Source organism: Phoenix dactylifera, chromosome 1 (assembly GCF_051530095.1).
Source record: "Phoenix dactylifera cultivar Ajwa chromosome 1, Ajwa_hap1_PhDact_Kaust_v1.1, whole genome shotgun sequence".
Classification (NCBI taxonomy): Eukaryota; Viridiplantae; Streptophyta; class Magnoliopsida; order Arecales; family Arecaceae; genus Phoenix; species Phoenix dactylifera.
Window position 1 is genome coordinate 48,235,063 of NC_143190.1, and position 25,846 is coordinate 48,260,908.

The following is a 25,846-nucleotide window of genomic DNA, read 5'->3' on the forward strand; positions in this document are numbered from 1 at the left end:
AATTATCAGCATCTAGGCCGTCACATTAAAAGCGAGATTTTTAGGTGCATAGAATATAGTGAATTTTACGAGATTATGCACCATTACAACAGGTAACCAGCCCCCCCACTTGAACCTAATACAGAGGTTCAACAGGAAGAATTGGCAGATGCAGACAAATGAAAGACTTTTTTGAACAACCAACTAAAATTGGTTCTTAGGGTCTGTTTCTTTTCATGAAAAATTACTCAGAAAACTTGTTTTCCCTAGAAAATCTTTTTTTTATTTGTTTGATAAAAAAAGGAACAAATTTAGAAAATCTATATCTAATTTTCTGAATTTTTTTCAAATTTCCTTTTCCAATTTTTCTTGTCCATGGATTTCGTTGTGACCAACCAAACCCTTAATAAAAAAATGAAAATTTGTGCAATGCTGCAGCAGAAAGTCTTTTGCCAAAAAAAAAAAACAAAAGAAAAATAAAAAGAAAACCCATGAATGTTTATTTACTGTATTACTATCTCAAACAGTTTAGCTGCTTGTACTAAGACAAGACATTATTTTTACTTGAATACATCGGTTCTTTTATTCTTAGTTGAGATGGACATATTACCTTTTATTTTGAACTTATATGTGAAATGCAGACACGTTGGACCTCCTTTTGCCTTGCCTTCACGGGATCAATGGTGTCTCTTGGGCGAGCGGTCTTCCATTTCTTTTGCTTTATGTTGTTTACTTGATGCTGATGTAGCTGGCTATGCTCATGCTAGGATAGTGTGAGCAGCCGATTCACAAATATATATATATATATATATATATATATATATATATATATATATATATATATATATATATATATATTGCTTGCTCCTGTCTCATGGATTTATCACCAAATAGCAGCAGGGAAGTTGACAGAGTACAAGGGCCCTCACGCGCGTTACCCATGGGTTAAACTGCTGGACCCCTGCCGAATCAACATCAGAATTTTCTCTCTTTGGCTTACTGGGTCTGTTTCCATTCAGAAAGTCTAGAACCAGGCCTGTTTCAATTTACAAGTGGGCATGTTTTCCAACATCTGCCCTGTATTTGGATATCTCATTTTGCAAACAGTCATTGGTGTTTTGCTCTACATGCACAAATCATCCAGTTTTATGCATATGCACAAAGATCACATACATGTTCAAGCCTTGAACAGTGCCAAGGACTTCATTTCATAAACTCGAGCATACCGCTGCAGGCCATTATAAAGATATGAACTAATAAAAACAACCACTAAAACCACAATTGTTTAGGGCTGTCGATGCATGCCATTTTCTGGAAAAACAAGCAAATAATGTCATCTTTCGGCCATAATGTAAACCATGTGACTAATAATAAGGAATAGATTAGGCTGATTTATGGCTTAATTAATATTTCCTCATACTGTCATACAGCTTACCTCACGTGGCTAAAAAGATACAACAACCTAGTATAAAATTCTGGTTCAACCTGCTTAGATTCTGGTAGTTTCAATCGATCTCATAAACAGACAATACAAGCAAATGTGCAGATAGTATTGCTTACATACTGGATTCAACAAATTTCTAAGATTTGAATTAACTGCTGTGCAAGTCATGTTTTTAAATATTCAAAAGAATTTGAGGCTCCGGTGCATGTCCACCGTAAGAATGCTCCAAAGCCCACATAGATGCTGAGAGAACCAAACTGAAAAATGGACCATCGAGTAAGTCTAACCCACAATCTTGTAACTTGGGTTTACAAGGTTATCGAGGCCCGAGACAACTTGGATTGATTCAATGACATCTCCCACCTTGAGATCTGCTAAATAATCCTCATTCTCAGTAACATATCCAAACACAGCATACCGCCCATCCAATATATTAGCATTACTAGGAGTCAGTTCACTTTCTTTTAACAGCCAAAAGACCTGGCTGGAAGCAGAATTGTCGTCAAATTCCTGTTTCAAGTACAGCAATGCAGACATGGTGTCAGGACTGACAAATATAAGACTTTACTATTGAAAAGGGGATCCAAGGTCCGCCGTACCGGTACCGGTCGGCGTACCGGTGGCCGGCCGGACCGGTATGGTACCGGTCCGGTCCGGTACATACCGGCTAGTACCGGTCCCGTACCGGCCGGTACGCGGTGGTTTCAAAAACCACAGCGCGCGGCACTGTGGTTCTAAAAAAAAAAAAAAAAAATCGTACCGGTGCGAACCGGCCGGTTCGCACCGGTACGAGGCCGGTACCGGCCGGTACGGGCTCCGAACCGGCCGGTACGGGCTCGAACCGGCCGGTACGCACCCGTACCGGCCGGTTCGGATAAAAAACCGGAAAATACCGGTTTTTTATCCGTTCCGGTACCGGTCCACGGCCAGACCAGTACGTACCGGCCCGTACCGGCCGGTACGGGCCGGTACGGCATTCCATGAGGGGATCTTTGCATGACTTACATCTCTAGCCATTGCCATTGTTCCAAATGCGTTAAATGGAAGTCGGGTTTGAGCCTTATATCGACCAAGTTCCTGATAATCAAAATGAAATAATGAAGAATCAGGACATGCGCCGCTGAGTTAAATACGGATGAGAAAAGCCACACATCACCGATCATGCTGAAAGAGTAATTTTTGAAATCCGTTATGAGTTTACCAGACAAGAGTTTTTGAATGCGTACAATGAGTGGGATAAAGATGATCTGAATTTTACGTTTAACCTTTATATAGATGTTCAGACTCTCCAAACCTACCTTACAATACATGCCAGGCACCAATAACCAGCAAGTTATGAAGTACAGCAGTTCTGAGAATTGATTGATGTTGTTAATGTGAAAAGGCAGAAAAAAACATTTTAACAGTAATCCAGCAGAAAGATGCCAAAAGTATTCCAGATTCAAGTGTTATGCAAAATGTGCTCAGTGTGGTACCATGAGGTGATTGGCAGTGCAAAATAAATTGACTTCCCAGAGGCGGTCATCATATACTACGATTCAGCATGTGTGATGTCAACATGAACAACTCAAGAGCAAGGACACTTGATGGCTGACCACAATCCCATTTATCAATGAGATAGATGGAGTGAGATCTTTTTTCATCCATTGATGAAATGGACGCCTGTTATTATCACTGTATTGGACTGCAATGATCCCATAACTAACATTCGGTACTTCTAGCTTTCCTGCCATGAAGCTCTATTTAGCTTTGTGTGCATGTGCATTAACTAACATTTGGCACCATTTGTCCTGTGAAGAAGCATTTTTGATTTGGGCGTGTTTGGTACTAGCTTTCCGGCCATGAAGATTTCTTTAATTGCATGTGCATGATCATGCATACATGTGTGTGCATGCTTGCAAGTTTGATCATGCATGCATGTATGCAAGTGTATGCACATGCATGCATGCCCATGGTTGTTGTGCTCAGCCTTGGAGCATGAGACAATCGGTAAAAATAACTTGAGATCCTAGGGGTGGTCATCATGGACTAGTATTCAGAATCTGGGATGCCAACATGAGCACTTGAACAGGAAGGAATACTTGATGGCTAATCACAAACCCATTCAATGAGATAGCTGAAGTGAGATCCTTTTCATCAATTGATGAAAAGGAATGCCTACTATTATTGTTTCTACTTTGGCATGTGTAATGCAGGTCGCAGATCTGAGCGAACCAAGAGCTTGATGGTCTGCTGGAACCCTATCAACTAATGGTTGGTACTAGATTTCCTGCCACAGTTTTTTTAAAAAAAAATGTATGAGAGTGTATGCTCTTCCTCATTCCCTCGATGGATGTGTGTGTATGTTCTCATTATTGGTTGAAATGCTCTTCCTCATTCTCTCGATGGATGTGTGTGTATGCTCTCATTATTGGTTGAAATGCTCTTCCTAGTTCTCTTGAAAGATGTGTGCATGCTCTCTAGCTTTTTATGCTCTCATTATTGTTTGAAACGTTCTTCCCAGTTCTCTTGACTGATGTGTGTCTATGCTCGTCATTGGTTGAATTGTTTTTCTTATTTCTCTCGACTAATGACTTGGAACCCATTTAACAAAGTTTTAAATCTCAGTCTTGGACCTAATATTGGTCAGTACTGTTCTGACACTGGGAATGGATTGGTCATTGGCATCCCATTGATTCATTAGGACACTTTTTTCTGCTTTTATTTGTTCCTTACCACGGTCTGCCGTACCGGTACCGGTGGCGGCCCGGACCGGTACATACCAGTCCCGTACTGGTACGGTAGTCGTACCGGCTGGTTTTCCAATGAAAAACTTCCGGTACTGGATCCCAACCCGGACCGGTTCGTACCGGCCCATACCAGCCGGTACGGGCCGGTACGACAAACCCTGTTCCTTACTATTGTTTACCGTTTCTAATGATTGTTTAGTTTTTAGAATGGGTTTATCATAATTTGAGATTAGACGAGGCTTTTGAGCTCATGATTGGATTTATGGTGCGGAAATCAATACCAGTACCAATTTGGTATTAGGTTTATGGTGCCCATGATCGAACTCTCACCTTCTTCCTCTTTTTCTTTCTTTTCTAGTTATTTGTGTCATATCTCTAGAGGATGTACTGACATAGGACCTCTCCTTGAGGATTAAGTCCAAACCCTCAAAAACATCCCCTAATTCTAAATCATGATATAAATAAATATCAAATAAGTCTTTAAACAACCATTAAAAACAATAAACAAGAGAGAAAAATTAGAAATAAAGAAAAAATATCATCCTAGCAAATTACCAAGAAGCAAGCCCATCCTAAGTGTTGGGAGTTGGGACAATTGGTACCGGTCATCCTGGTAACTGTCCTAGTTTGTCCTACACAGTACAAAGTAGAGCAACCCAGTTTTCATCCCAAGACAATATCTCACAATTCTGATTTGGGGTAACCGCAACAGACAGAGACTTCAATCCTTGACATCAACCAATATTTGGATTATATTTCCTACCAAGAAACTCTATTTAGCTTAATCAGTGATATGATCCTCCTCTTGTTTCTCTCCATAGTGCAGGTAATTAGTCTCTTAACAGATGCATTCTATAAGAAAGAGAGTGTATTTGTTAGCCACGGGCCTTGAGACCTCAAGCAAAGGCGTCCAATCAAGGTTGGGAACCTCACATTTTATGCAGTAAAGTTTAGCTAATTTTTTCATTTATCCAGGCATTCGAAAGATGCCATCACTAATAAGATGCTAGCACTTAAGGCTTCAAAGTGTTAAACAATAATATAACCAGGTTATTAAAGATGAGGTATCAAAATTACTTCATAAAGCAAGTAAAGCAACTTACTTCCAACGTTGCACCATAGACAGGTGTTTTGTCACCAGCAACCATGATTTCTAAAGGTATTGATCGGATTTTTTCTGTACTTGGATCAATAAAACCTTCAGCAGGTCCCTCAGGATCTCCAGTTTGAACAACAAAGCCATCAGCTGCATAAGAACCACATCAAATTTTGATTATTGCATGCTTGAAAGAAATAAGACAAGTATGCAGCCATCATGAATTAAAAATACAGAACAGGAACATGAAAATGAGACACATACAAACATAGCTGAAGTTTCTTAATATACAAAGCTGATGATAAATGTCATCTCGCACATATCCACTAATTTTATATAGTTGGATATTATCGTTGATGAATCAGATACAAGGGCTCATTTTCAATAATGAGACAAGGATCTACCTCTTTGGATTTCCATTCCATCATAGAAGTGCCTTTCCACTAGATCTAAAAAGTTCCCAGCTGTCACGGGGGCATTGTACCCATCAAGAACTATGCGAAATACACAGTCCTGTATATTAGGATTGTCCTTAACTTTAACCTTCATATCGACAGTTGCCCTTCCCTTTAAAAGAGGCAAACTGCTGTATTCCTCTGGCACTTCATACGGGAAACCATCCACCATATCCTCTTCAACACTGCAGAAATCCAATGTCGCAGGAAGATCTCAGCTGCAGTCAATGACAAGGGTATATATGAGAACTGTGCCTTTTAAGAAGGCTTATGCCCATGTTCTCGTGTCAGATATTTCTCACCCAGATAACCAAGGAAAGTTAAACATCACATGACGTCTTATAAGCAAGTAGAATACAGTTCAATGCTTTTAGCGACTACCAAACAGAAAAATGGTAATAAGAATATCACATGAATTTTCAGTACAAAAAATAACAATTATATTTATAAGGAAAAGTGTCATGCAGGAAAGAAAACACTAAGTTAACAGATTTAAGAGGAATGAGAAGGCAAAAAGAAATGCCTAGACTGTCCAGCCTTCAAAAGCCACAACACCGTATGGAATTGTGAACAACATGAGCCTTAAGTTCATGCATATTTTGAAAACATGACATTATTCATGGTATAAAGTGAATTATCTCCATGCTTACTGTTTTAAATAATAAAAAAACATAACATCAGGTCCTGCAGCTGTTGTAAAAAAACATTAAAGCACAATCATGACTTGTTAACTTAGTAGATGGGATTTTCTTCCTTAGGTGCCGCACCCATTTCATAATCTCATTCTCACACCTGCTTCCTGGGTGCTTCCTTTTATTTTTTTTGAAGCTCAGCTTCCCACTCTGGCATCCAAAAACTCTCCAGCACCGACTCACAAGTCTAGTAACTAAGCTAGGAAGCAATTTAAGCAAAAGTGACATTCTTTTTTTAATTTCTCATGTCATGCTTATTTAGAATTGGCACCCTGGCTTTAATTTAGTAACTCAAAACTGCAAATAATGAAGTTCATTTGTGGCCTATAGCCCAAATTTATAGTTGATACTAGTATCTTAAATCATCCGCTATTCCAGGAGAAACTTACATGTAAGTTATTTGCAAATAATGTACTATTACTAGTACTATATACTTCACTACTACCTTTTGTTTAAAGTCTGTAAATTTCTCTTAAGTGACACTAGAGCCAAAGCTTGCTCTTCTAATTCACAGAACACAGGTCCAAAGTTAGGCATCTTGCTCCCTATCTATCAATGTTGACTAGGTAACAAAATGCAGTAAACATGAAATGGAAAAATATAAGAAAACTGTAAAACATCAACATGCAAGATCAGGAGATAAGGTTAGTTTTGCTGATATGCATATGAAATAATTGTCATATAATTCAACATAAACATTTTACATAATAGAAATATCTTACTCTCCAACATATTGTAGAAGCTCCTTTTGTTTTGGTGCAATTGCATCTCTATCCCGTTCCTCTATAATACGTTGGAGCTCTTCCATTCCAGCGGCCAGCTTGTCAACCAGCACTTGTCCATGTTCTTTTTTTGATTCAGCCACACTTGACAGAATCAAAGTTCTCCCCTGACTGAGAGCACGAGATGCCTGCCTTACATTCTACAGTTCAAAGCAGGAAAATATCTTATTTATTTAATTTTCTTTTTTATGTAATTGCATAATGTATTGACCAAAAGAATCTAGTTTAACAGGGAATCACCTGGCTAAAGTATGCATAACTATTTTTAAAGTTTTGAAATAATGAATAATAGGTGGCAGATAATAAAGCCATGGTGCAACCTATAATCGATTACTACATGTGTAGATTGATTTCATAATAATCAATTATGGTGCGATTGATTAGACACTTCAGCAAATACTCATCATCCCAAAAGATTATCATAGGGGTATGTAAACACAAAACAGAACATGATAGATATCTTATTACTGAAGCCTAATCAATGAAATATAACTAGTGCAACAAACTGAAAATAACCACAACAGAACAATAAAAAAAAATACTGCCAGTAAACTTGAGTTTCAAGGATGTGATAGATGGCAACGATGGTAATGATGATGGGTGGAGATAATGATTAATGGATGACGAACCTTCAGGCCGCGCTCCACCAAGATATCGAGATGAAGGATGATGGGGTCAAGAAGGTGGCTCCAAGAAGAAATAGGTCAAGAAGTAGGATGAAAGTGGAAGGAAAAGAGTCTCTCAGGGCTTTGTCCATGGTGGCACTCACCTTTCTAGAATTTTTTTTCTGATATTGCCTTCCCTTTTAATAGGCCGAGTTACTGTTCTGTGAAGAGTAACCGGGTCGGGTTACTAGTCCATGAACGGTAACGGTCAGGTTACTATTTCGTGAACAGTAACAGGTCGGGTTACTGTTCATGTGAATAGTATTTTTTTCTTTTTTTTTTTCTCTTTGCTGTTTTTTGCAGATTTCTGCGTATTTCTGCAGATTTATATTGGATCCTTTTTTTCTCTTCTAAGTTCCTTCCCCCTTTCTTCCATACATTCAACAATTCTCTTTCCAAGACTATCATACATCCTCCTTCGTTCCTAAAAATGAGTGATGACCGTGGGCATTGAAAAAAGGCTAAGGCTTAAGCAATTAAGTATGGTGGTTTGGAGTTGGGTTAGGTTTTCTATCACACCTAGGTAGACCCTTTTTGTTTGGCAGTACTAGTACATGACTCGACTGAAAATCCAAGCCTAAACATGGCTTTGGATGAAAAATACAGAAACAACAAAAAATATAAACTAAGTATAAGATAGAGTCCTGAGACTACATTAGTTCCCCCCAAATGGAAAGAACTCGACTCCTGACGAGTAGGTCTCCTGTATGCGCTGCGACAAACCAGGTCTCTAGCGCCTCGACTCGTCCTCACTGATCCATGAATTGTCTGACATAGGTCTCCCTTGCCAATGCACAAGGAATCTACGGTACTGCCCACGCCTAGTGTCTATTACTCGCACATCAAGAATATCCTCAATACCCTCATTGAAACTGGACTCTGAGTTGGTGCTGGGTAGATCTGGAACTGCAACTGCCTCTGGTGGATCTCCATGAAACTAATACAGGTCAACAACGTTGAAAATTGCAGAAGTCTAGACGTTGTCTGGAAGCTTCAATAGGCATTCTTCCCCAGCTTTCGACGTATATGGAATGGACCATACTTTCGCGGGCTGAGTTTGCTGTAACTGCCCAATGAAAATCTCTCTCTCTTGAAATAGGCCATCACCAAATCACCCTCTGCAAAGTGAACCTCCTGCGATGACGGTCAACATCATCCTTATACATAGCACTGGAGTCGAGCAAACGCTGATGAACTTTCCGTTGGATATGACGGACCTACTCAATATTGTCATTTGCTTCGGCACTTATCCGACCATGATAGAGAATGGAAGCACGATCAAGTATGTGTGGAATAGAAAAATCATAGATGATTTTAAATGGAGACTTACCAGTAGTACGATTTATAGAACTATTGTATGCAAATTCAGCCTATGCTAAAACCAAATCTCACTGAGTAGGACGCTCACTAACCAAACATCTAAGCATGTTACCGAGTGTACGGTTCACTACCTCTGTCTGACCATCTGTTTGGGGGGTGATAAGCACTGCTGAAGTTTAGTTTTGTTCCTAATTTGCTCTAAAGAGTTTTCCAAAAATAACTAGTGAATTTTGTGTCCCTATCAGATGTGAATGACCTTGGGATACCATACAATCTAACAATTTCTTTAAAAAAAAATGTGCCATATGAGATGCATCAGATGTTTTCCTGCATGGAATGAAATGTGCTATTTTTGAAAACCAGTCCACCATAACAAAAATCGAATCAACCTTCCTAGCAGTCATGGGTAGTCCTACAATGAGGTCCATGGTGACATCCTCCCAAGAGCCACTAGCGATAGACAACAGGGTGTACAATCCTGTATTCTCTTTTGGTTCAGCCTTGATAAGCCAGTCATCAAAGGGGCTTTTAGTCCCTTGTCCCGGGGTAGCAAAAAAGTGCGCTATAGTATCGCGGTAGCAGCCCTGTTTCAATAGTCGTTTTTCTAGGTACTTCCAACTTGGGTTACGCCTGTCTTCCTGAAGCGCGTGACAATTTGGTGTTGGAAAGGAAACAAGGCTCTTTGAGTAGGTTCTTTGCCTTTTTCTTTCATAAATTTTTTTGTGTTATTCCCATACAATTCCTTTTGTGGATAAAGTGTGATATTCATTTTATCTTTCACAAAGAAATATGTATTCTTTTCTCCATCATGCTGAGACTTCCTATCGTACTGCCAAGGCTTATCTAACAATATGTGGCACACCTCCATAGGCATAACGTCACACCATACCTGATCTTAGTATCGTTTTTCAATGAAAAACTCTACTAGACACCTGTGGGTGACCGGAACCTCAACTCTCTCCTTAAACCAAGATACCTTATATGGTTTATGAATCTTTTGTGTAGGTATCTTTAGTTTATCAACCATGTATTGAGACACGAAGTTTTCAGTACTGCCACTATCAATCAAGATAGAACATCTATATCCCCCCACAGTACCTATAGTCAAGAAAATACTTCGCCTCAACCAATTATCCTAGACAAATTGCTTAGGCGCGACCATGACACGGTGAGTCACCATGAGTGGGCCCACCTCATCACCTGTAATGTGGACATCGTCGTTCTTCGACCCATCCTGTTGTTCAGACTTACCCTCATTTGCCTCTAGATTGGACTCATCTGAATCGTCCTTGCTCAATCAGATGTGACTGAGACTGGAATTTTCTCAGGGGGCATTTAAAGAAGTTATGTCCGGGTTGTCGGCACTTATAGCAAATGATAGTGGAATCAGGTGCCGGTGCCGGTGCCAGTATGCCTTTGCCCTTGTCCCATAAGTCCTTGTTAAAATTGGGCTTTAAGGTAGTTGTGGTCTTGGTAGAGTTCTGAAAACTTACTTTCTTGTCGAACTGACTCTTTCCTTGGGTAATAGAGTTTCTGTTTGAGTCCCACTTTCGACCACTAGTTCGCCCTTGTTGTGTTTCCACTTTCAGTGCACGGCAATGGGCATCATCAATACTCAAGACATCGAACATCACCACTAGGTCCAGAATATCCCGTCTTAAGCCATTGATAAATCTACTAGTAACATGAATGGGGTCCTCACTAAGATCGTTTTCTGCTTGGAGCTTATAGAACTTCTCGGTGTACTCATCCACGATTCTAGTCCCTTGTCGAAGGTTTTAGAATTTCAAGTAGAGATTTTGGCGATAATCCAATGGGACAAATCTCTTCCTTAACTTCTCCTTTATCTTACTCCAGGTACGAATATTATCCTTACCTTGTTGAACTCTTCATTCTTGGAGTTGCTTCCACCAAACCAGAGCGTGTCCCTTTAATTTGAGGGTCACAAATTTGACCTCTTTATCCTCAGGGATTTCATTCCAATCAAAATATTGGTCGGTTTTGTTGACCCAATCAAGAAAAGCATCTAGTTGGAAACGCCCCTTAAAATCCCCAATATCAATCTTAATGCCATCATCCCAACGTCTGGCACGAGGGGGTTCTCTATGTGGTGGTCTCTCTTTATTTCTACGTGGTGGTCGGTCATCTAATTTATTTTCTATCTCATCTGATTTACTACTCTCAACTACCCTCTGATGGATCTTTGTCTACCTTGAGGTCTGACTCTACGTCTTGGTTTATCCTGATAGTTTTTCTCTCTCCTAGGTCTCACTATCTCAGGTATGTTCAATTCTAGTCTAGTCATGAAGTTGGAGAGGTGTTCTACCTGTCGTTGGATCTGCTCTAAGGTCTGTTGTTGGATTTTAAATGCATCTTGCCAATTATCAAACATGATTGTAGGCTAAGATTCGACCCAAAACTGTTTCGGAGGTGCTTCCAATGTTATGGAGGTGACACAAAATTTTTTCAGAAATTTTTTTTCGGATTTTTTTCATTTTTTAATTCCGAAAATGAATATTTTAATACAGAAATTAATATTTTAATGCAGAAATATTTTTTCATTTTTTAAATGTGGAAAATGAATGCAGAATTTTTTGTAAGTGCAGAAACTAATTTTTCTGCATTTTTAACTCCAAAAATTAAAATTTTTGTAGTTTTAAATGCAGAAAATATAATTTACTATTTTGTTAATTCAGAAAATATATTTCTCTATTTGGAAGTGCAGAAATTTAATTCTCAAAATTTAAAGTGTAGAAAAAATGAACGTTATGATGCAAACACAATAATAAATATTTCTAGATATGCAGGATCTATTTGCTCTGATACTACTTTGGTGCAACCTATAATCGATTACTACAGTTGAGATTGATTTCATAATAATCAATTATGGTACGATTGATTAGACACTTTAGCAAATACCCATTATCTCAAAAGATCATCATAGAGGTATGTGAACGCAAAACAGAATATGATAGATATCTTATTACTAAAACTTAATCAATGAAATATAACTAGTGCAGCAAACTGAAAATAACCACAACAGAACAATAAAAAAAATACTGCCAGTAAACTCGAATTTCAAGGATGTGATAGATGGCAACGAGGGTAATGATGATGGGTGGAAATAATGATTGATGGACGAAAAAACGAGGGATGGGCAAAAGATGGTGATAGAACTAGTCGGATAATTACCTCTGCGAGTTTGGTCCCTCCAATCCAATAAGAACTTTCAGACCGCGCTCCACCAAGATATCGAGATGAAGGGTCATGGAGTCAAGAAAGTGGCTCCAAGAAGAAATAGGTCAAGAAGCAGGATGAAAGTGGAAGAAAAAAGGTCTCTCAGGGCTTTGCCCATGGTGACACTCACCTTTGTAGGATTTCTTCTCTTTTTTTTTGGATGTTGTCCTCCCTTTTTATAGGCCGAGTTACTGTTCTGTGAATGGTAACCAGGTCGGGTTACTGTTCTGTGAACAGCAACGGTCGGGTTACTGTTCATGTGAACAGTATTTTTTTCTTTTCTTTTTTTTATATTGTTTTCTGCAGATTTCTGCATATTTTTGCAGATTTATATTGTATTTTTTTTTCTCTTCTAACTTCCTTCCCCCCTTCTTCCAGACATTCAACAATTTTATTTCCAAGACTATCATACATTCTCCTCCATTCCTATAGATGAGTGATGACCGTGGGCATTGAAGAAAGGCTAAGGCTCAAGCAATTAAGTGTAGTAGTTTGGAGTTGGGTTAGGCTTTCTATCACACCTAGGTGGACCCCTTTTGCTTGGCAGTACTAGTACATGACTCGACTGAAAATCCAAGCCTAAACATGGCTTTGGATGAAAAACACAGAAATAACAAAAAACATAAACTAAGTATAAGATGGAGTCCTGAGACTACATCAAGCCAGAATCAGTAAATTGTTATAGTTGAGTTGTAATCATCCAAGAGATGAACCAATAGGGCAAGAATATCATCATCTGATAAAAAAGCAGCAAGACATTATCTAGCTCATCAACATTATGAGAGGTAGAGTCAAACAAGTAAGCTATTCATGATAATCCTGTGTTCAGCATAAAACTCAGATAAGTAACAGACTGCCTCATCAGTAAACAAGGAAAGTTTGATATTGGCCAGCTCACTTATGTTGAGCTTGATTAAATAAGTATATCACATAGTATGTCAATGTTATTTCAGTTATTATTTGTAAATTTATAAATAAGATTTTTATATATGTCTGCCCTGACTCTTTGTATGTACAGAAGAATGCAATAAGCCATCAGATTAAGATCTCACAACTGAAATGTATTCAAATTATATATTTTAAAGCCCTGGCTCAGGAAGGATGGGGTTATTTTTTTTCCCTATGAGTTACAGTAGAATTTGGTTGAGCTGCACTTAAGCTCAGCCTGTTTATGATACAAAATGATCTTGAGCATGATTTGATTTGCCTAAAATTTCACTCACTTACAGCCATAGGGTTAGGTCAAGGATGCCTCATCATTGCATGCAAGGCAACATGCCTTTAAACCACATTATGCACTAGAATTCAACTAGTTTAGATAGTGGTACTGGAAATGTAGCATAAATGGGTTCCTTTTCCAGATACACGATTAATTTAATAAGTGATAGAAAGTCATCATCTTAGGTTATAGAATATCACCAACCACTCCAATCTCATTGTATTTGTTCAAAATTCCTCCAGCTGTTGTCTATCACATTAATGTTGCTAGGTGTTTTCCAGTTAGAAAAATAATATGCCAGCATGCTATAATTACAATGGCATAATGGGGCATCCATACTCAGGGCATGTTTCACTTTGCTTCTGCTATTTAAAGAATGCTTTTCATGAAGCACCTCCACAGAAGTATTTTAAAGAGAATGGCTCCTCTTGTTTGGTGTTTGCTAGCACAAAGATGGAAGTAGTTTTCAGTCTATTTGGTTTCAACTGGGTTGTATGTAACTAACATGGACTTAAGTCCAACTTTGTTGAGATTTTGGTTTGGATTAAGGACTTTGAGATGACTAACATAATCAAGTTTCGGGTTTGGGTGCACATTGAGTTGGTTAAATTTAAGTTTGTCTAATCCATTTGCATCTCCACCATTCCTGCTCTTAGGTGAGGCAAATCCAATTATATTTATGAAAACATAATGTGATTGATACAAGCATGAAATGAAAACTAGTTTCTCTAGCATCTCGCAGAAGAAGCTATTTGACCTCTGCTTGTGTGAGAAGCACTTTTTATTAAGCATTATGAAAATCAGCTTCTTTCAAACTAATTGCTTTTTATTTTTAAGTTGAAGAATGGTGAAAGTGCTTTTTGTAAAGCAAAGTCAAAGATGAGCACAATGTACTCATTTAAGAACATCATTTTACATGACATACTGTAACATGTATAATTCAGTAATTATAAAACAAAAATCACTTGAGTGATTGCAGAAATTGTAAGGAATAGCAAATAAGATCTCAGAATGAGACTTTTGTTAGTTATGCTTACTCTCTGAACTAAATCCAATGCTCTAACCCCGGAGATTTTGAGACTGTCTGTGATATCCTCAAGAGGCTTTTGAACCTCCCGAATGGCTTTGTTATTGATTGGCAATGCATACCTCAACAAGGCACCAGGATCCTTAATAGGTGGTCCAGAAATTAGCACTGACAGATCAGGCAGCACAGGGCCTAAAGGGGATGCATGTGCAGGCCAGTCCAATGTAGGAACACCAGTGACCAATCCAATTGCCAATGCTATGGAAATTGCACATTCCTTTAGGTGAAATGAGTTCTTCTTCTGCCCAAGAATTCAAAAGATATACAAACTGCTCTCAGCATTTACCAAAAGAAACTGTTTGTGGTTTTAATAAGAGAACACATTAAAGTGACTGCCACAGAGAATGATATTGAATTGGCAGAATTAATTCTATTCTCCCCAGTAAGAAAAGAAAGAAATTCAACCTATATCTCATGAAAGAATCCATGTCAAGCACCAAGAAGGCAAGCTGATCTAATGGTACAAAAATATAAATGAAAGTGGTTCGAAAATCGGAGCATAGTTCAAGGAACGATTTTGATAAGAATTTTACTATGGAGATGGAAAGTTAAATTTTGTAATATAGAATAAAACTGTCCAATCTAACCAACAAACTCTGGAACATGGTATGCTGTACCGGTCAGTACAGATCGGTATCGAGCGTACCGTAACCGTACCGATGGATACCGGTATCGGTACGCCAATGTCGGTACGCCTGGCGTACCGTATACCGTACCGTACTGACACTCGGTACGCCTATACTAGTACGGCACCGGTACGGAGTTCCTACCGGTACGGCGAACCTTGCTCTGAAAGAAATGAATGAAAACAACTGATTATTCATCTGACCCACGAAGAACTTCTCTCTCTCAAACACTTTCATCTTCTTCAAAGGAAATATGGCCATATTGATTTCCAGTTCATAGTAAGCATATCAGGTAGGCAGGAGATCTATCTTATGAAACCAAAAAAAAAAGCAGGAGAAATATCTCAAGTCTCAGCATTCTTACCAAAGCGGGAACTATTTTACTAGAAAAAACAAGTTAACTTTACAAAGAAAAATAAATCAAAATTGTGCAACTAATTCAACCATCTACGGTGCAAAAAGAGAGGATTTTCATCAAACCCATCAAGAATTAGTCTCTCTCTTTAGAAAATTCAATTTCTTGGTCAAGAAAAGCACTATGCATTGCTGCAAAGGCCATACCAAACACAACGAAGAAAATCTAATATAGTGGAGAAGAAAATCATGAGAAGTGATCCAAGAATCTCAGCCTTCTTACCGAATGGAACTATTCAAAAGGTGATTTTCACAGAACATATGATACGATTATAAAAAAATAATCCCATTTCCTCCTATGAGGAAACAAATAGCATTAATTATCCAACATACGAGAAATTTGTCTTTATTTTAATATTACACTGCCTACTTGAAGAAAGCATCTCTTTGTGACTCAAGAATCTTTACAATGTGGAAATTATGATGTAACAGAAATTGAGAGAGAGAGAGAGAGAGAGAGAGAGAGAGAGAGAGAAAGAGGAGAAATTTGCTCTAAAATCCTCAGCAATCTTACTCGAAGGAACTCTTTTAGTCAGAATTTTGACAATGACACAGGAAAGAAGTCTTCTCGAGTGAATAGTTCATAAATAGTAGCTGATTCGACTATGGTAACAAAAAAGCGAATATTAATCGAATTGCTCATCCAATTCATTCAGATTATGCCAACTTCCCGATCGTATACATCTCTACATTGCTCATATTTCCATTTAAAGCTCTAGTTGCATATAAATAAGTGGAAAATAATCTAAAAACGCCTACGTTGGAAGAGAACTGGACCAACCGGAACATCTCCCCATCCGGAATCGAGTTTGCGAAACCTCGATGAAGAAGAAGAGCAGCAGAACCCTAGGCGGCGGAACCAGAGGGGTCTCCGGTGGCCATCGAAGCAGCTCCGCCTGGCCGAGACGGAGGATCTCGGGGCGGCAGCGGAGAAGCGGCACTGGGACTGGGAGGATAGGAGGGCCGCCATGGGAGCTAGGGTTTCGAGGGGAGAGGGATTGGAGAAGGTAGGGTTTTGGAGTTAGCGCAAAGGAAAGAGGATCAAATAGTGGTGAGAAGGGATAGTGGAAATCGGAGAGCCGCTAGACGTCCCCACGGTGCGGATAAGGCTGTCCGGAAGACGAAAGGTTTTGCTCGTCCCAGCCTCCCGAGGGTTCGGGTTGTATCTTTCGCGCGAAAGAGTGATTTCTCTTCTTTCAACCGTTGGATCGTACAATAACCGCTTCGGGATCTATGCAGCAGAAAACAGAGAAATTGGAGTGCTTTGAGAGTTGTGCAAGGAGCCATCCAACGGTTGACATTCTTCCGTGCGAAAGATACAACCCGAACTCCGTCCCAAATCTGGTTGCTTAAGCTTCGCCGTATTTGGAAGTTTGGAGAATTTTATTGCGATTGGGCCGGCCGCTGGGGCACATCAGATGCCCCGGCACGTGTGACAGGGAAAGACTACCCTTTCTTCCTCCAATTCCATCGGAGGGAGGAGTCTAAGGTGATCGGATCTTTCCTTGTTTGAGCCAATCTTCTTCTATAAAAGAGTCTTTTTCCGTCTCTTTTGGTATCACCCAGGGGAGTTCTTCCATTAGAGGCTTGGATCTCTAAGTATTTTATGGGAGGAACTTGAGGTTTTCGCGATCGATCCGACCGAGGAGCTCATTGGAGGCAAAATGAGCTACCTCTCCTTCTTTTTCCGATCTTTGGGCCACTATTCCGCCTTGACTCTGGTCGGTGAGTCGTCTGATTGATGATAAACATAACTCCCCTATTTCGATATTTTCTTCTTGCATTTTGGCTAGTCGTTGTCGGGTGTGGCACGCCGCCGGCACCGTCATGGGTCATCGATCACTGGGAGTCACCGACTATGGGTGGCTACCCACCGCCAAACACGTTCCTCCATTTGGGAAGAAGGAAGAAAGAAAGAGAGCCTCCCCATTCTCTCTTCTTCTTTTCTTGTTTTCTCTCTCTCCTCTCTCTAATTTCTCTCTCTTCCTATTTTTTCTCTTGGTATTTTCTCTCTCTAGCTTGATCCGAAAAAAATTTGGTTAAAGGGACTCAGAGGGTAGTCCTAGCTTACCACATGATGGTGAACCCTTTAGTGGATCAGTAGAGGATTTTGAGTTATCGAATACCTCGAATAATATTTGATATTCATTTGGTTGTATAGTAGAACAATCTTTTGGGCTAGAGAACGTTGAGCATGGTTCTGCGCATCCCGCTTCGTAAATCGCGGTGTGGGCAGGTGATTAGTTTGTCTGGCTTATCAGCAAAAAGGTTAGAATTATTGTACACTGACCTGCATAATTATAGATATTTTGTACATAATATATATATATATATGTTGTAGTAATCAACTCAAGAACTCAAATAAAACACTAATAATTTAATATCACTGAAACAACTGATTCCGATGCGTACCTCTTTGATGTCGTTTTCTTTAGATCCAAAATAAAATAGATAATACCTGTAGATCGGTCCGAGGCGTGTAATCACTGTCTTTGAAAGAGATTCGCCTCCTTACATGCACCGGATTCTGGCGATCCCTCCCCAAGATACAACGGACCGTTGAATTTGTAGATGTGCACAATACTACAAATTTTCTTGAACTCGGCAGGACCTTTTTTGCATGCTCGTACCCAATATTTTGGTGGGTGATCAAGAGAAGATAGAGAAAACAAAAGAAAGGAAGACTTAAAAGGATTTTTTTTCTTTTTCTTCAAACCGTCAGGAAGCCGAGAAGCTCTCTGTTTTTCTTTTTAAAAGATGGCCAAGGAAAGCCCAAAAATAAGAATGAGAGGCTGTTCTCTCATTTCCCCTGGAGGAACGTTGGATCCCAACGTCTCCCTCTTTAAGGCCACCTTAATTGAGTTGTCCGTTGAGTTCTTCAATGGACAGCTCTTCAAATATTACTTTAATTGGAGGGATGGTTTCATGACCGTTCAAAATGAGGAGCAACGTATCAAATTTGAAAACCTCTTACATTCCCCACCATTTTGAAATTTTGATTTTTTTTTTTGAGATAATTTGGAAAATGTCAAAAATTTTGAAAAATTTAAAGTACGAACATTCAATACACTTAGTTTTCGATGAAAGGTGTCTTCCGGACTTGAACCTTCATCTAGTTGGTATTTCGCCATCCACACCGGTCCAAAGTGAACAAAGTCTTGAACTTGGACTTTATGTATAGATTTTGAAAATACCGAACAACTAAGAGTTGACCCTGCATGTGAGTTCCATCGAGGTAGCGCATTACGGCCGTGCGTAGGTATCTTGTTTTGTGAGTGTCTCTTAGAAAACAAGCCCTCATTCTCTATTTGACTGCGGCCCCACAGTCTCACTCACATCGGTGATATCTCCAAGGGTATACTGCAACTCTATACCCTGCTATAATAGCCTTGATATCATTAAGGCATTACGCCATCCTCCTGTCTAGTGCAGTTGAGCACCTGCTCCATAGAGATGGGTAGTGAACTGAGTTCACTTTAAATTTGGTGCTCCTACCAGCCACTTAGTCAGCTTGTTTGTCCCATTGAACCTACATCTTGGGATCTCCAGTCAGATAGGTTGGGTTGCCGCTGACGGTGACTCAAAAATAGGCTTTAAACCCATCCCCCTCGAAGCATATTGAACTTGTCCTCTCGACAAGCCCTTGGTCAGATGATCTGCGAAGTTCTCCACTGATTTAATATAACTTAAAGTTATAACTCCAGTAGAGGTGATCTTCCTTAAAATTTTATATCGAAGCTCAATATGCCTAGACGACTTTGAGTTGTGATTTTTACTTTTCACTTTTGCTATAGTCGCCTGATTATCACAGTTAATTAGAACAGCAGGAATAGGCTTATCCATCATGGGAATATCTGATAACAGACCCTTAAGCCAATCTGCTTCTCCACCAGCTAACTCTAAGGCTACCATCTCAGCCTCCATGGTGGATCTAGTAATCAAGGTCTGCTTGGAAGATTTCCAAGCGACTGCACCACCACCTAGTGTAAAGACAAATCCACTAGTGGCCTTTGTATCTTCAGAATCAGAAATCCAGTTAGCATCACTATACCCTTCTAGTACAGTAGGAAAACCAGAATAGTATATCCCGTAGTTAATGGTACCCTTCAAATATTTAAGAAGCCTTTCTATTGCATTTCAATGTGTTTTATCGGGATTACTAGTGTATCTACTTAGTCTTCCTACAGCATAGGAGATATCTGGTCTTGTACAGTTAGATAAATACATAAGACTTCCAATTAATTGAGAATATTTTAATTGGGAAACACTATCCCCACCATTTTTCTTTAATTTTATGCTAGGATCATATGGGGTACTAACTGGCTTGTAATTTTCATACCCAAATTTCTTTAACACCTTTTCAACATAGTGAGATTGACTTAGAACAATCTCATTTTGTGTCCTTCTAATTTTGATTCCTAAGATTACTTTAGCTAATCCTAGATCTTTCATGTCAAAATTATCACTTAAGTATTTCTTCACTTCAAAAATTGTGACATGTTCACTACCAAAAATTAAAATGTCATCTACGTATAAACATAGGATAATAATAGACCTATCAAATATTTTCCAATATACACATTTATCGAAGTCACAAATATTAAAGCCATATGATAAAATGACTTGGTCAAACTTTTCATGCCACTGTCTAGGAGCTTGTTTTAATCTATATAAGGATTTGACTAGCTTACACACTTTATTCTCTTGACCAGGAACTACAAAACCTTCTGGCTGCTCCTTATAAATTTCTTCATCTAACTCACCATTAAGAAAGGCTGTTTTCACATCCATCTGATGGATTTCAAGTTTATAAGATGCCGCCAATGCTATAAGCACTCGAATTGTAGTTATCCTAGTGACTGGAGAATAAGTGTCAAAATAGTCCATTCCTTCTCTTTGACTAAAACCTTTAGCAACTAATCTAGCTTTGTATTTTTCAATGGATCCATCAGGATTTTGTTTCCTTTTAAATACCCATTTGCATCCTAGTGGTCTAGACCCTGGAGGTAAGTCGGTTAACACCCATGTATTGTGTGAAAGGATTGATTCCATCTCACTTTTAATGGCTTCCTTCCATAGAGGTGCATCACTAGATTTCATTGCTTCAGCATAAGTCAAAGGTTCATCTTCAACAAGGAATGTGTAGAAGTCATCTCCTAGGTTTTTCTCTATTCTAGGCCTCTTGCTCCTTCTAAGTTCAACTTGGGATTCTATTTCAGTGTTATCATTTTGTGATTTAGAGGATTCTCCTATTTCTAACTTTCTCTTTTCTTTCATAGAAAACACATTCTCAAAAAATATTGCATCATTCGATTCTTTAATAGTGTTCGGTGTAATGTCAGGTACATCTGATCGTACTACTAAGAATCGGTATGCGTTACTATTTTTCGCGTATCCTATGAAAGCTGCATCGAAAGTCTTAGAAGACAGTTTAGTCATCTTGCTAGAGTTAATTTTAACTTTTGCAAGGCAACCCCAAACTTTAAAATATTTTAGACTAGGTTTTCTACCCCACCATAACTCATATGGTGTTTTCTGGTTATCTTTAAATGGTATACGATTAAGTATTTTACATGCTGAAATTAGAGCTTCACCCCATAAATTGTTGGAAAGACCAGAACTAATAAGCATTGAGTTAATCATGTCAAGAAAAGTTCTATTTTTTCTTTCAGCAACTCCATTTGACTGAGGAGAATAAGGGGCAGTAGTCTCATGTATAATCCCATGTTCCTCACAGAATTTTCCAAATTCTGTTGAACTATATTCTCCTCCTCTATCTGACCTGAGTCTTTTTATTATTTTCTGGGTTTGATTTTCAACCTCTGATTTATAAATTTTAAATTTTTCTAAGGCTTCATCCTTAGTTTTTATTAAATATACATAGCAGTATTTTGACATATCATCTATAAAGGTAATAAAGTATCTTTTTCCTCCTCTCGTCAAAATACCGCTCATCTCGCAAATATCACTATGTATTAAATCAAGAAGGTTAGTACTTCTACTTGTTGATTTAAATGGTTTCCTAGGTTGTTTAGCTTGAACACAAATTTCACATTTTTTGTTCTTCTCTAAATTATATTTAGGAATTAAATCTAAACTCATCATTCTTTTGAGAGTATTGTTATTCACGTGTCCAAGTCTACTATGCCACATCTCTAAAGAGTCAATATGCATAACAAGTGGAGAAGAAACATTTTTATTCATATTGTTGCATGGTAATACACTCAATTTAAATAGCCCATCAGCAACATAACCCCTCCCTACAAATGTCCCACCTTTGGTAATTACAACCTTATTTGATTCAAACACTAATTTAAAGCCTAACTACTCAAAAGAAAACCACTAACAAGATTCTTGCGAACATCTGGCACATGTTGCATGTTGTGGAGAGTAATAATTTTTCCAGATGTGAACTTCAATTTTACTTCTCCTTCTCCAATCACTTGTGCAACACTGGAGTTGCCCATGGTCACAGTTCTCCCTTTAACTTCCTGGTAGAAAGAAAAAGAGAAAATATCAGAACATATATGGACAGTAGCTCCTGTATCAATCCACCATTCGGTTGGATTGTAGGCCAGATTTAACTCAAGTTTTGAGATTACTAACCTGTCCTCGGTTCCAGTAGAGCCAGAACCTGTTATCATATTTGCCTGAGGAGTCACTTTGTCACCTTGCCCCTTGATTTTGTCCTTTCTATGTCTACACTGTTTGGCAAAGTGTCCTGGTTTTCCACAGACATAACATGTTCTCTTGCTCTGTTCCTTTTGAATCTTTGGTTTTGGCTTCTCAAAGTGTTTCTTGGGTTTATTTCTCCAGAAGTTAGTTTTCTTCGTTTCTACTAAGTTTGCCTTTGCATTAACTTCTAAGTCAATACCCAAATCCTGTTTATGGTTATTCCTGTGTTTTTCTTCTATTTGAAGGGACACAAGTACTTGATCCAAAGAGAGGGTGTGTCTCTTATGCTTCAAAGAGACTTTAAAATTTGTCCAGGAAGATGGAAGCTTTTCTATAAGGGCTGCCGCCTGAATTCTCTCATCTATAGAAATTTCCATTGCGATGATCTTCGCCACTATATTCTGGACTTCATGTGCTTGATCAATTACTGATTTTTGATCTACCATTTTGCAAGAAAAATATTCTCCTATGATGAACTTTTCTTCTGATTCAGTTTCTTTACCATATTTCGACTCAAGTTCATCCCACAATGTCTTAGCTGTACCCTCAGCTCTAGAGTAGATGTCGTATAAGTTATCATTTAGTGCACTAAGTATCAAACTTTTGCACAAACGATCATCTTTATCAAATTTGTATTTAGCAGCTGATCTGTCGGGTTCATGATCCATTGGGTCCTTAGTTGAAGGATTGTTTGAAACCACATAAAATAAATCTAATGTGTCTAACCAAGACTCCATCTTTGTTTGCCATCTAACAAAATTCTTTCCATCAAATGACTCGGGTTTCAGGATATCGTTTAATGAGTTCTTAACTTTATCCATCTTTGTATTTCAGAAGCGAAAATCTCTTTCAAAAATGTTGTAGTAATCAACTCAAGAACTCAAATAAAACACTAATAATTTAATATCACTGAAACAACTGATTCCGATGCGTACCTCTTTGATGTCGTTTTCTTTAGATCCAAAATAAAATAGATAATACCTGTAGATCGGTCCGAGGCGTGTAATCACTGTCTTTGAAAGAGATTCGCCTCCTTACATGCACCGGATTCTGGCGATCCCTCCCCAAGATACAACGGACCGTTGAATTTGTAGATGTGCACAATACTACAAATTTTCTTGAACTCGGCAGGACCTTTTTTGCATGCTCGTACCCAATATTTTGGTGGGTGATCAAGAGAAGATAGAGAAAACAAAAGAAAGGAAGACTTAAAAGGATTTTTTTTCTTTTCCTTCAAACCGTTAGGAAGCCGAGAAGCTCTCTGTTTTTCTTTTTAAAAGATGGCCAAGGAAAGCCCAAAAATAAGAATGAGAGGCTGTTCTCTCATTTCCCCTGGAGGAACGTTGGATCCCAACATCTCCCTCTTTAAGGCCATCTTAATTGAGTTGTCCGTTGAGTTCTTCAATGGACAGCTCTTCAAATATTACTTTAATTGGAGGGATGGTTTCATGACCGTTCAAAATGAGGAGCAACGTATCAAATTTGAAAACCTCTTACAATATATATATATATGCATGCTAATGATCAAGATAAGTAAGAAGCTAGAATACTTTTATGATGGTTTGTGTATTAAATCATGTTTTGATCATGTATGCTTGTGATTGATAGTATATGGATGTATATATAAGTATAACTTATACTTGCATAATCGAACTAATGGATGTGGTGCTCGGACTAACTATGTTATGTTGATTGCCTTATCACAAGCAGAAAACGTGACCATGGTTAATCTAAAATTGGAAATAGAAAAAAAGAATTCATGTGTGGATGTAAACTTAATTGAATGAATAAAAACTTTGGGCTGATCTCGTTATCATTGATTACCCCGTCACAGTTTGGAGATATGATACCATTGAAGCCCTATCATAAGTTGAAAATGTGATACTATCAGTTGCCTAGTCACGGGCTGGAAACGTGACACCTATTGATGGCCCCATCATGGGCAGAAATTATGATCAGGATTTGGCCCAAAGTCGAAAAGATAATTAATTTAGATCAAGTTAAAAAGAAATGGAATGAAAAGTATTAAAAACACTATCGAAGAATTATAAGATACCATATGATATATCACTCTTAAGTGGCTGGATTTCTATCGATATTTGATGTACATATGTATATATATGTATATATATATATATATGTTGTTTATTTGAGTATTATTGATAGTCAATTTGTGATTGCACGATGTGTGTAATAATTTCTTATTATTTTCAAACTTATATTATTGTGTTGGTATAGATGTGTGAGGATTCTTACTAGATTGTAAAGCTCACACCATCTCTTTTATTTCTTTTTAGAGTCACAGGATGCATAGTTTTGGATGGGTTAGGTATGGAGTTCGAGCATCAAAGTTATTATTTAGTTTATTTTTTGATACCGACAAATATTTGAAGATCTTATAACTGAACCAATTTGATTCTTTGGACATGATGGATTTATTTATTTAGATTAATTGATTAATCGTGAAATTATTATTTTTTTTTTGTTCATCTTAGGTCTTGCATGATTTTTAGGGCACTATTCTAGAACTCATGCGGCCGTATCATATGGTCGACCCAGGTGATGGGTTCGGGGCGTAAGAGGATCCCCTAGATTTTTCTAGATAATATAGTTCTAGATAAAATAAAATATTGTTTAATTTATATAGTTTTAAGAAACTAAGGAGAATTCAAAGCATATATATTATGCTGAATATTACGTGGTGTTTTAACAACACTATAAATGATCATCATTTTAATCTCACAAGATGGAAAACTATACCATTTGGGCCCTCTTTTTGCTCATTGTCAAGGATACTCGGATGCAGCATGGTTCCTTAATTCGAATACGTAAAAACTGCAACTTCGTATCTCTCCTATTCCATATCCACCACATATCTAAGATGAAATGATCCTAGCGCGTATGGTTATTACACGAGAAAAAAAAAAGAGAGAAGAAAACATTTCATCCTACGTCTATGGTGGATCTGATCCATCTTATAATTTTTACTGAGGGAAAGAAAATGGTGATAACTGGTCTCTATACTAAGAAATGCAGAAGGGAAAAGAAAGAAGCAGTTTTTATAACAACAACAACAACATCTGCTGTTTAGATTTTGGTGTATTAAATAACATCATGATCAACAGTCGATGCATGGCAGATATAATTAGAACCAAGTTCTCAAACTGGTAATGCAAAAATGTTGAGAACCCTCCCTAACTATAATCTCGCATTCCGATTTATAACAAATAACAAATGGAAGAGCAATATTTTGATACCTTTTAACCTTTTTACCGTTGTATATACTAAGAATATTGTAGACACATTAATTAAAAACCATTATCGTCAAAATGGAAGAAGATGATCTCTTCAGACAGCCAATCAAAGGAACTAAAAAAAATTTAGCATAACCCGTCCGTAATGCAGTAAGAAATGTGTTACGTGGAC

At 38.2% G+C, this 25,846-nt stretch overlaps 1 protein-coding gene across 3 annotated transcripts; it reads right to left on the reverse strand.

The window, feature by feature from the left end:
- Nucleotides 1–1,340: 1,340 nt before the first annotated feature.
- LOC103715968 (peptidyl-prolyl cis-trans isomerase, chloroplastic) lies at nucleotides 1,341–16,945 on the reverse strand. 3 transcript variants are annotated; one of them, XM_039125627.3, is made up of 7 exons: nucleotides 16,527–16,945; nucleotides 14,656–14,946; nucleotides 7,118–7,317; nucleotides 5,653–5,888; nucleotides 5,256–5,398; nucleotides 2,429–2,500; nucleotides 1,341–1,933 (listed from the first exon to the last, which is right to left on the reverse strand). In XM_039125627.3, exons 1-7 carry the CDS (start codon nucleotides 16,713–16,715, stop codon nucleotides 1,706–1,708), a joined length of 1,359 nt encoding a protein of 452 aa, XP_038981555.2. In that variant the 5' UTR covers nucleotides 16,716–16,945; the 3' UTR covers nucleotides 1,341–1,705. The 3 variants fall into 3 exon arrangements, with proteins under 3 accessions (XP_038981555.2, XP_038981557.1, XP_088560533.1); XM_039125629.3 differs by having other exon boundaries at nucleotides 16,505–16,598; XM_088704407.2 differs by lacking the exon at nucleotides 14,656–14,946 and having other exon boundaries at nucleotides 16,527–16,907.
- Between the last annotated feature and the right edge of the window lie 8,901 nt (nucleotides 16,946–25,846).